The sequence below is a fragment of the Lissotriton vulgaris genome, chromosome 3_1, assembly GCF_964263255.1.
Source record: "Lissotriton vulgaris chromosome 3_1, aLisVul1.2, whole genome shotgun sequence".
NCBI classification, from domain to species: domain Eukaryota; kingdom Metazoa; phylum Chordata; class Amphibia; order Caudata; family Salamandridae; genus Lissotriton; species Lissotriton vulgaris.
The window spans coordinates 612,748,057-612,760,913 of record NC_141689.1 but is presented as its reverse complement, the minus strand read 5'-3'; the positions used below and the strand labels follow the sequence as shown (position 1 = coordinate 612,760,913).

Genomic DNA, 12,857 nt, shown 5'->3' with positions numbered 1-12,857 from the left:
TGTAGACACGCACTTCAGTACTTTTTGCTGATAGGGGTAAAAGACACAATGCACAAACCTGTGAGAGTAATTCAACCACCTGTACCTGTGCCTAATCCTTGCTTAAGCCCATACTGTGATGGGGCTGTAGATACAGGATCTGAACCATAGCAGGAGGAAGGGGGGATACCAGGAGGAAACCGGGGAGAAGGTTGGCATAGAACCTCACTGTTAATTCAAATTAGCTTACTCCCCGAGGGTTGATTTTATTGAATTGAGTGTTATTTAGTTCTGCTGTGTAATTAGAGTACTTTCTTTTTTACATAAAAGATAAGCACTGGGCTGGACATTATGTATTTGTGCTGTTTTGCTGTGAAGGTCTGAGCTCCTTCCCTACACTCCCTCCTTGAGAAGCCTCTGATTGCTCACCCTCGCTATTCTGCAAGTCAAGTTCAGAAAGAGTTGTATATGTCCCAAACTGCAGAGCCATAAAAGAATAGACCCCAGATCACCAGCAGAAAAAAACTTCAGACACATTGGTTGGGGCCCAGTAGACACTGTCGGCAGTGCGGCCCCCAACCAGGATCTGACAGGTATCAACTGGCACCGTGTTGCAGGTCATCAGCAGAAGCATAGATAAAGGTGCCAACAAAGCCTGACTGGAAGCGCGGTCAGCAAAAGGAGCTGTCAAAGAAGAGATTTGATCTGGCATCACAGGACATTGAGCCAAGAACTGATCCCGGGCACACGTCCTCCAGAATAGGAGGCAGTTAGAAAGATGACATTAAGGTTGAAGTCCGGGAAAAGACCCGCCAACCAGAAGACATGTCTCATGACTGAAAGTGGCATCCAAAAGAAGAAGAATCCTCCATGCTACATGCCTTGAGCTTTGGAGTGGGAATAAAGGTGACCCTCTGCACCTGTCCTAAGAACATGATCTGAGAGGCACTCAGTTGCTCGCCACAGCCTCTGCATGTGAAAATGTCCATGAGGCCACAATGTTAAACTGACTTGGAAGCATTCACAGGTTCAAAATTGCAAGGACAGGTGTCATGAGGGGCCAAAAAGGACGATAGCAGAACCAAGAATTATGGGACCCTGACCTTTTCGTTTGCAGTGTTTTCCCTAAAGACACTGCAAAGTAAGTTTTGAAGCTCACATTTCAGAAGAAAGCAACTCCAGATCAGAGTAAAGGGTTATAGAAAAAAGGAACTGATGTCAGAGAACTGGGATGATGCAGTATGGACCTCAGTGATGTCATATCTGGTGAGACACAAGTCGAGGTGGAGCCATCGTGTTACCTACCAGCACAGGAGAGCTATATCAACTCTTTCTGATCCCGGTGAGGAATATGCAGATAGAAGTATCCTTGAGAAATAGGCATATAGTGTAAACATATCAACATGAATATGAATGTGGATAATGATAAAGTACTGCAAATGAATGTATGTACTTCAAATAGCACTCACTGTACTATAGATTTTCCAGACACCGTATACCTTTGTTTCATGAGTCTGCTAGGTCAGATATACACAAAACACCTATTTATGACATTTAGGCAGACACATTAAATGGCTGCTGTAATAATACAGGACTTAGGGATTGATTTATATTTAGGCCGGTGGACAGCCATTCTACTATAGGAATGCAAGAAATTACTGCATCCCCATTGACAAACAACCGCCAAGCAGAAGGTCATTTATTAAAGGTATTGGCAGGGACCGCTATCACAGCGATTCCTGTCAATGTATTTTACTGTTTCCTGCAGGGCTGTGTTGGAAGGACGCCGCCCTGCAGCAAACGTGTTCTTTTTTTCTTTTCGAAAAAGAAAATACCGAAACAGGAGGTTTTTTTTCTTTAAAGAAAAAAAGTTATGCTCCACTTGCCATGGGAGGCATCTCCTATGGTGAAGTAACCATTAGAATGCTTTTACTGCTCTTTACTGTCAGGTTTTACCTGACTGTAAAGAAAAGGTAAAAAATGACCACATGTCTACCTAAATTGGATGGGCAGATATGTAGCCATTTCTCCAACGACCCTTACTCCCCATCTCTGTCTAAGAAGTTTGGCCATAATGGAGACAGAGTAGTCTCCGTTGTGGCCTAGCTTAAAGTCTGCCTGCAATTACATTTGTTAGGCGGACCACTATATTGTCACAGAGGGAACTCCATTGCCATTGTGAAGGAGTACTCTCTCCATAAATATATAAATCAGGCTCTTAGTTCTAACCATGACCAAGAGATTGATATGCGGAGTCCCACAGGGATTGTCCTTCAGCCCGTCCCTTTTCAACATATACAGGACATCGCTTGCTAACATCATCCAAACACAATATATCACAGTCATATCCTATGCTGATGACACCTAACTCATTCTCTCCCTGAGAGACAAGGCAACCACCACCAGGATCAACTTCACCAACTGCATTTTTATTATTCTTTTATTTTATTTATTAACATTTCCAGGATCTCAGAAAAATCATAACAGAGGTTATACATCTCAAAATGTTATAAGAATAGTTTCTGTACATTCCTTTCGAAAGCAGGACATATTCACAATATCAACCTTACAATGGTAGAGCATATTACAGATTCTGGACGTAGACAGCCTTTTCTTGAATATATAAATCTTAACACTTAACGTATCCCTCCTCCCCCCAAGGTTTGTGTTAGGTGTAGCCTGTCAGTTCCAGGCAGTAAGGGTCAGACTACTTCTTATGGGTTTTATGTGTCTATTTTATTCCCGGGCACTGGGGAACTTCCGTGTATTACTGCTATCCCTGAACCATCTTGGCCCGTCTGTGACCCCTCCATCTCTTCTGAAGGAAGGATCTCTCTCATTGGGATGTCTGTTATCATGGTGTACCAGCCCCTCGAATTGTCTTCTAGTTTTTCATCTCTTCTGACTCTGTTCATTCGGATTAGCTCCGCTTCTGCCCATTCCCACAAATCTTTGGCCCAAATTTCCACCGTGGGGGGTGCCAAATTCATCCTTCTAATTGCTATTCTTCATTTGGCTAATACTAGCCCCAAGTGGGGACATTTCCTTGTACATTTTTAGCTTTGGGTTTACGGAGGAGTCCCAATAGTATCTAGTTAACGGAGTGTGGTATCTTCCATCTCGTAACTGTTTGTAAGCAGTCTATCACCTTCCGTCAATAAGATGTCAGTTCCGGGCAATCCCATGTCATCTGCATAAAATTGGCGTTGATATACCTACATTTGGTGCAGTAGGCGGGACGGTCCGGGTATATTTTGAGTAGCACGCCTGGGGTCAAGTAGGCTTGATGTACAATATTATATTGTGTACGTTTGTATCTAACATTGGTGCTAATTTGTTTGACCCCCCTCATGCACCCTCCTCCACTCTGAAATTCACCAACTGCATGACCATGGTAGCAGACTGGATGCAAACCAACTGTCTGTAGCTCAACTGCAACAAGACAGAACTACTGGTCATCGGCAACAGGACCTCCCCCCACCTGGTGACCGTCGGAGCTAGGACCAACCACCACACATCCAGACCATGCAAGAAATCTAGGTATCATCCTAGGTGACAAGCTCAACATGACGGCTCAAATCAACGCGGTGTGCTCCTCCTATTTCCACATCCTACGCATTCTATGAAAGATCTTCAAATGGTTGCCTCAGAACACCAGATGGACAGTCACGCAAGAACTCATCATCACCAACAAGATGGACTAGGGCAACACTCTCTATGCCAGAATCTCTAAACAGCTCATACACAGACTCCAGACCATCAAAAACACCACTACTAGACTCATACTCGACATCCCATGCCACACACACATTACATCGCACCTCAAGAAGCTTCACCAGCTACTCATTCACAAGTGCAGCCAATTCAAACTTCTCACTCACACATACTAAGTCATACCCAACACAGTACCACACTACCTGAACAGCTGCATACACTTTCACCAACCCACCAGACATCTACGCTCTCACTCACACACATTTCTTGCATCCGCAAAAGAAAGCACAACTGGAGGGTGCTCATTATCCTTCATTAGATCCATGACATGGAGCGACCTCCCTCAACACATCAGAGCCTCCTCCGCACTTCTGGAGTTCTGCTATAAGCTGAAACCTGGCGCTTCTTATAAACACTTTGGGAACCACACATCTACACACCTGTTCATGTGCCTGGATACCCTCTTGGGTGATTAATGCTCTATATGAACCAATATAACGTAACAAAACAACTGAAAGAGTATTACTGTCGCTTATATACTTTTTTTTTTTTGCAGAGTTTTATATAGCGCAAACTTGACCCGAATCCAAATCGGGTATCAGAGCCCTTTACATAGCACCAGTTACGTTACATGGGGACACACATTTATTTTTGTTAGACACAGGGAGATTAAGTGATTTGCCCAGAATCACAGGATGTTTTAGCGTCATTACCTAGACTCGAACCCAGTTCCACAGGTCCGAGGTCGAACGCCCGCAAAATGTAGCTTTTACCATGGCAATAACAAGTGCTAGAACTATTGAATATTATTTAAATATATCTGAAAGCATATATTAAATTTTTATAGAAATAGGTAGATCATTAAGCAAATCATCATCAGTTCATACATATGACAACAGCAATTAAACAAGTCAAGATGAATAACTTTAAGTATACAATTAAAAGCACAACCCACAAAACTGCTAGACAGTGCTAATATATAGGCAGAGTATGAATCACGTTTGCTTTTATGAACTTGTAAGTAGGTGAGCCGCACTCTGTGCCCAGCTATAAAAAAACACATTGTCAAAGTCAAAAGTGATACCATTGGCTTTGCCAACCCTTGTTTTCGAAGGCAGCAAACTGTGGTAATGCTTCCGGGAGGGAAGTATCGATATTATACTGAATGGTCTTTTAGGCAAAAAGTAATTATTTTTCAAACAGTCCCAAACAGTCGTTATACGTATTAAAGTTAAATAGAAAATTTGCAGCAAAACAAGGCCCTTTCTAAAGTTATCAAAGCAAATTGGTAGTTTTACGAAGTTCAAAATCATCATTGAAAAAGTTGTAAAACATATGTTTGATTTTTTTAGACTTCTGGTAAAATAAAATCTTCAGTATTCATAAGATTCAATACTGGAAAAGGAACGTGGCAAAAAAGAACTCAAAATTGACAGGTTTTACATGGGATATTTCAACATCCATATGCTGTAATTGCATGTCCACGGTGGAATGCATGTCACATTTGTATTATTATTATTAGTTTTACTTACTCTATAATCATCAGGACTGACAGCGGTCATTGAGACAGTCCTGTAGTTCACCATCACTCTCTCCAGAAGGCCCTGGGCCCGCACTACCAGCAGCCTGGCCTGTCCTATTTCTTCCTTCACGGTAATGCTTGGAGCTGTGGTAGCAGGAAGGATCAAAGGATCACCGGGCTGAGGAGAAAGTCCCACAGAGAACTGGAGTAATCCTAATGGAAATAAAAGACCATAATGCAGACGTCTGTCAAAGTTCACAATAAATATGCATTACTAGTCCAAAACCTACATTGTTTACTCGGTAGTACAAAAAGAAATGTACATGGTTTCCTGACATATCCTGTTTTATGTTAATACGTTTTCTGCAACACTTGAGTTTAAGTTATGATATAGTTTATATCATGGCTATTCCTTGGAGAATATGTATATGATGGAAGGACAATATTTTCAAATACTTCCCAAAAACTGCAAAATTGGCTTATCTTAGACTTTTTGACAAACATCATGGAGTTTGGTGGTGTGCTCATACTGACCCACAATTTTTTCTGTGATTGCCATCATTTTCTTTTGATTTGCTTTCAATTTCCCTTTCCACATTAGTCTGGGAGTTGTGTGTTTCAAATTCATCCCTCTATATTAGATGTTATGTTATGTTAAAAAAGATTTGTAAAGCGCTCGCACACCGGATGGTTTCTTGGCGCTGAGTACTAGGGGATAGGTAATAGATGTATGTGGTTCTAATTGCGTATTGCAATGCTATCTGCCTATGACTGAGGATAATGATACATACATTATTTACTTATCTGTAGCTAACAATTGGATTTGGGAAAAACATCTAGCTACTGTACAAATGTGTAATTAATTTTTATGTTTGCAAATAACTAAATTACTACAAGCATAATATATTGTGTTATGCCCTCATTTACATTGTGTTGTTTTGTAGCGTGTTATAACAAACGAGAGTGTCGTCGAACTATCACTGAATTTAGAAGTGCATGGACATCAAATTCAGATTACATCATACTGAGTTAAAAACTGAGCAGTCCTTTGGAAGCATTTTTGCAATCTATGCATAATTGTCTTTGTTACTGTGACATTCCACGTTCACTGTTCGATCACAGCAAGGACTACTCGTATTTATCATTATATGCCTTTTAGATAAAATTACATTTTGAATTATGTTTGTCATTTGAAATGTAGGATGTTTAAAAAGACATTACAACCTTTGATGATTTATTGGTTTAATGCGTTTCACCCCTCTTTTCATTATTGCAAATATATCTAGCTGTTCCTGTCTTAAGAGCCAGCACTGGCAAAGCCAAAAGGGTTAGCATTGGCTGCCAAACTATTGTTTTTTGCAATACTCGTATACTTTGAATTGTCGAACTGCAAAAAACACAATCAAAATTAAATTGAATGCCAGTGCATGTTAAAGTGTGCAGACACACTAACAGCCTTGTATTATGTTTTTGTTATACTTTTTTTGTCATACATTGTTAGAAACATTTTCTGCAGAACTCTTCCAAAACATGCCCTCAACATTTATAATCTACTTATAGGTGATAAGTGATAGTTTATGTTCCTTATAGAAACCTGGTTGAAAGAAACATCAGCATCTGCGTTTGCAATAGCAATCCCACCGGGCTTCTCAATTTAACATCTAAATCTGGAGGGCAAAACAGGCGGGTGCATTGCAGTGATTCACCTCTCTCTCTCCTTTGCATCTGCTCTATTACTAGCTTCGATCGAGTAGGGAAACTAGAGGGGTTGGTATTCACTTTAAAAATGTCTTCAACTTTTTCTCTATCTATGGCTCTTTGTTATCGTTACCTCGGACAGTCATAATCATTCTCTGCAAAATCCTATTAATGTGATTGCTCAGCTCTCCTTTCACTATGCCAATGTTACGATTCATGGCAATTTCAAGTTCCATAAGGATGACCCTAATTGCAAGGCAGCTAATCTTCTCAGATGAGAGCTGGAACGTGTTAATTTGGTGCGATTGGTGTCTGACTCCACACATAAGGTGGGCCACTCTTTGGACCTCATCTTTTCTAAACTTGCCAAGCTTCAAGTTGGCCCCTCTTCCAAACTTATTTGGTCTGACTTTCTAGAATGTTTTTCTTTTGAACTCAATCTGGATCAGGGGACGAATGCAACTTTACCTAGATTGCCTAGAGCATGGTATAACATTTCTGAGTGCCTTTTTTCAGATCACCTCCTGTCCACATTTAACCGGTGCCCCAGACTCAGATGAAGTAAATTTTAAAAAATGGACTGACTGATGTCTTAGCTTGTAATGCCTCCTTAAAAATTGCCTTTAAAAAAAGGCTGCTCATTGGTTTACTTTACACAATCTCTGAGGGAAGCAAACAGCTTCTATAAAACACTCATGAGATCTTGCAATTCTGATGCAAAAAATATTTATAAATTACATCTTAGGAAATTTCACAGATTGATGCACAAAAATGTTATTCGGTGAAAATGTTATCAGCTTCTATTTCCCCATAAGAACTTTCAAAAATTGTTCAATCTTTTCCATCCCCTGCTGCGATGGAAAAGAAAGTCCCCCCTTCCTCGAAATTATTTAACAACCTCTTCAATTTTGGGAGGAAATTGAGACCACTACTCAATGTTCACAGGTGAGGTGCCTCTTTTTCCCTTAGATGATTTCAACACGGACTAATATACTCAACTACCTGTTTTTTGATACCATATCTCTTGAAGCCTCTGAAAAGGAACAATCTAAGTGCAAATCTCGGTTCCTTTTTCGACCCATGCCCTTCTTGTATCTTAAGTGTGTATCAGCTGCCATAAATCCAGCACTTAATCACATCTTCAACAATTCTAGAACTACTGCCAGGATACCTGCCAGCCTAAAGCTGACCTAACAGTTTTGAATAACTTCAGACACATTTCTATACTGCCTCCAGTTTCCAAGATTCTGGAGATATTTGTCATCCAACAATTATTCAATTATTAGATTCATGGAGCCTAACAATCTTTTGCATGAGTCATAATTGGACTTTCGACCTGGCTTTAGCACGTAGTCAGTCTTGTTGGAAGTTACAGAAGTCAGCAAAGGCAACCTGGATCAGGGCTCCTTGGCTATGGTCGTCCTCTTAGATTTACTGCCTTACTTTGATACTGTATCACATCCGATTTTGCTTGACAGGCGGATGTAGATCATGATCCATGGACAGGCTTTTGCATGGATTCAATCTTTCCTCGAGGATAGATCTCAGATGGCCTAACTTCCTCCCTACAAATCAGCCCATTGACCATTAAGGTACGGGGGCCAAAGGGATCATCCTTGAGCCCCACACAATATCTATTTGGAGCCATTGGCAAAGCTGGTTGAATCTTGGGTTATGTAGGAGATCTTGTATGCCGATGACACTCAACTGCTGCTGTCTTTTCATGAGGACATCAAGGAGGCCATGATAACTTTGAGACGGGGTCTAAGAGGAGTAGCTATATGGATGAGCAATAATTGCCTCAAATTAAACTCTCATAAATTATTTTTTAGAGCAAATTGCTCTTCTGAGCCAAGCAGATGGTGGCCTAAAGAACTAGAACTTCTCCTATGCCCACCCCAACAACGGGAAATCTGGGTATAAAATTTGACATATTCTTTCCTTTGCACCTCAAATTCTGAATGTTTCATCTCTTTGCTTTGCTAAACTTAAATCTCTAAAAAAGTGCTTCATATTGTCCTAGACTATTGTTCATGGTACAGTCCCATTCAGACTGGTTTACTCTAACATCTTGTCTTTGGGTCTTCCTACCTATCTGATCCATAGGCTCCAGATTGTCCAGAATGCCACAGCAAGATTGATTTTGAGAATCTCCTTCCGACAATCGACATTCAATCACTCCCCACCTGAAACATCTGCATTGGTTACCAGTCGCCAAACAAATCACATTTAGAGCTCATATATTTTCTAAAAGACCTTACATTCAGCAAGGACTTCTATACATAAGGAAAAGACTAACCCCCAGATTCATCATGCTCCTCTTTTGCGAGTCCTTAATAGCGATTATTAAGGAATCGCTATTAAAGACTCGCAAAACGGGATGCATGTAGAAATCGCAAACTTTATAGCGATTTCTACATCTTCCTTATTTGCGATTTGCTAATTGCTAATCGCAAATAAGGAATGACTCCCCATTCATTCCTATGGGCCAAATAGGAATGAATGGGGAGTCAATCCTTATTTGCGATTGGCAATTAGCGAATCGCAAATAAGGAAGCGATTTCAAGGGTGCCAGGGTGTCCAAAGGACACCCTGTAGCACCCCTGAAATTGTGATTTACACTGGTGTTGCGCACACACAATGTCCAAAGGACATGTGTGTGTGTAACATCCAACTTAGAAAAATGCACTAAAGAGCATTTTTCGAAGTTTTCGCTATTTACCACGAAGTCAGACTTTGCAGTAAATAGTGGCCAAAAATTGCGAATTCGCAATTCTAAAATGGTTCATGAATTGCATTTAAGGAATCTCAAATAGAGATTCCTTAAATGTAATTCTTCGCAATTTAGCGATTTCAGATTTTGCGAATATTGCATTTGGGATGATGAATCCCAAATGCAATAAAAGCGCTCGCAAAGGGCCAGATTAGCAGAATCTGGCCCTTTGTGAGCCGATTTTTCCTTCATGAATCTGGCTGTAAGGCGTTAGTATTAATTAGATGTCTCAGATCCAACAACCTTATGATGTTGCAAGTTACCAAGGTACCATGAAGCTATTAAGGGAGGCAGATCTTTCACACTCCTAGCATCCAAACAATGGAATGCCATCTCCTTCACTCTGAGAAGAGCTCGCTCACAATTAAACTTTACCAAGACGTTAATGACTTTACTTTTTGAATACCTCTCAGATTGTATTATTTCTTTGTTGATTAATTTTAGATTGCATTATTCCTCTAGTGCCTGTGTGCTACTAGTTCCGCTTAGCGACAGGATGCCCTGGTGGAAGCAGCTGTGCACTTTACAAATGGCTTGTTCTTGTTCTTTATTGCATTGCATTATTATTAGCCATTCAAAGACGGCCATGCAACAGTGCTTACTAACTTTTCTCTTAAATTATTACAAAAAATATTACAGATGGCCACCTGCAGATGCAGCATGAATGGAAGGCCATCTTTAAATAGTTGGTATTACTCTTTAATATGAACCCGTCCAAGGAAGCAAACATTGGCAAAGCCAATAGCCCTGCAAGCACACATGAAGCCATTTTGTATGGTTTTTATCAGTGAGAGAAGACAGAAGTAGTGTATATTTGTTAACACTTTGTTTTTGTGCTCTAACCTTGCATTTATCCTACAATAATACTGTTAATCGTTATACATTTTTTCAATGGCACAAAGTATATGTCAAGTTATTTATTATTAAGTGACTGTTGAACTCGATGAAAAATTAATTACTGTTTGTATGATATGTTATTAGAATCGTAGCATGTTTGTGGAATATATATTTTGTAGACTTAGATTCATTTTGCTGATTGAATCATGAGTCTACTATCTATGTAGCTATTAGTCAAGTGCCTCCCATCTGTGCTGCAGTTGCAGCCCTCCCTTGTAGTTACAAGTCGTTTTGCTATGCTTCCATGTTATGCAATATGAAGGTAAGTTCTCCCTTGATATTGCCATAGTTATCCATTTGTGTATGTCTATGATGATAATCTCTGGTAACCTATTCAATTATCAGGCAGATGTTGCACAAAAGTTTTAAGAGGTGTGGTAATCGAAGGACGTTTCTTCAAATGCGTCCGTTTTTGTAAAGGGCAGCTCCGGAGTGAATCTTCCTGGCATGCTGCCTCTGTTGTTAAAAGAATTCTTTCTTCAGTCAAAATTCAACGCTGCACTCGCATAGCACGAAATCGTGCTATTGTGCAACGTCTGCCTGATAAATCGTTTAAAAAAAACACATGTTTACACTCTCCAATAACTATTTTTTTAATGAGCAGTGGATTCTATTACATTATGTAAGAGCTATTTTGGTCCTAAAGAGAACCCCTTAAGAAGTGGGTAACCTTGCGTTATTTTGCCAAACAAACTTGTGTTTAATTGTTTTGCTTTCGTGCACTGCAAATATGATGTAAATTTAAAGAGCTGTGTATTTTGTGTAGGAGTGCACTTGAAAGACTATTGTCTAAACTTTTTTGTTGTGTTTTGTTGATACCCCTGGTGTTTCAAAAATATCAAATAGGTCTAGTTACCCAGGAGCAGGTTGTTTTGTGTGGGTTTTAAGTGTATGTGAATGGGGACTGTGAGTTGTATGACGGAGATAAGGAGAGAGTGTGGTAAATTTGTATTAAATATAATCTGATTATTTTTGAACAAAGAATGTGTTTTATTGTAATTTTTTCTATAAAGTTTTGGTTTGAATTTAAAAGGAGCTTCTTTGAACTAAAAAGAAAAACGAATTTTGAAATACATTTAAAAAAAATCAACTGTGAAATAGGGTTGTCATAGACTTCATTTCTATGCACCATTGAATTAATGTTTGATGTAATATCAGTATTAGCAATTCTTGTTGTTCTGTACTATTAAAAAGTTGTCATTTGTTTGTCCAAAATATTTGGTGCCTGCAGTTTGTTCTTAAGGCACATGACTAAGTGTAGCTGGCAGCTAGTCTTTGTGTATTGCTCCCCAGCAGTGAGACAAAGGGAAGCTGGGCTTTGGCAGGATGCGCAAATTTGAGGTAACGAGGAGGAGTAGCTGTAACCTACCACACTTGCACATTCAAAAATGTTCTTCCTGAGCACTCTCACAAAAGGTTTTTCACAATTCTTTTGTAACTCCAAATAAGCTGGGGCCAGGAGAGGGAGGAAGGGGATGCCTAACACCCCAGGGGGTTGGACTCCTCTAGAAGCTTTCTCCACTTCAAAGTGGGCACCAGGTATAAATGTTGGACCTCAGACCCCCAACTCTTCTGTACACTTATGGACCTGTGGACTCTGCCAAGAAAACAAAATGCTGTGCTGTTGAAAGGACTGCCAATCTGCTGGACTGCTGCCCTGAAGGATTACTGACCTGCTGCCGTCTGCCCTCTTGCCTAGGTGAGAAAGACTGGACTGCATCTGATGTACCCAGGACCCCAGAGTGACTTTAAAGGCTAGTTGGCTGGCCTCCACATCAGAATGCTCCAACAATCTTGAACCCAGCACCTGGACTCATCCATTGGTGAGTCTTACTTTGCCAAGTGGTGCCACCCCTGTCCTGAACCCTCAGAATTGAGCCTCAAGGTGGTCTGCCAGCCTATCTCTGGATCCAGCTGAACTGACACATGCACCTCCTCTGCTGAATGGCTCAACCCCAAGCAGAAACAAAGTATTGTCTTTGCTGCTTGGACTTTCCTGATGCAAGGACGTTGTACAGGAGTAGGTTGATAGATGGGCCCCGCCCAATATAGGTGGAGGGGCGAGATGATGGATTGGGTACCCCACACTGGCAATTTCAGGTGAGAGGGGGATTGGGTACCTCACACCACCATTGATGTATGCCTGTAGTCTGTGGCCCCCAGGGCAAAAAGGTAAGGCTATTAGTGGAGATCCCAAGATCTAGAGCCACAAGTCATTCAGGGGCAGAAGAAAGGACGAAAGCTAAAGTCCACTCTGGCACAGTAATGTTAGCA

General features: G+C 40.6%; 1 protein-coding gene across 1 annotated transcript in view; it reads right to left on the bottom strand.

Moving 5' to 3' along the window:
• ADGRV1 (adhesion G protein-coupled receptor V1) overlaps positions 1-12,857 on the bottom strand; it is a 1,865,288-nt gene that overhangs the window by 1,475,675 nt on the left and 376,756 nt on the right. The window contains exon 24 of the mRNA XM_086963519.1: positions 5,226-5,428. Coding sequence (XP_086819645.1) covers positions 5,226-5,428 — 203 coding nt within the window. The remainder of the gene's footprint in view (positions 1-5,225; positions 5,429-12,857) is intronic.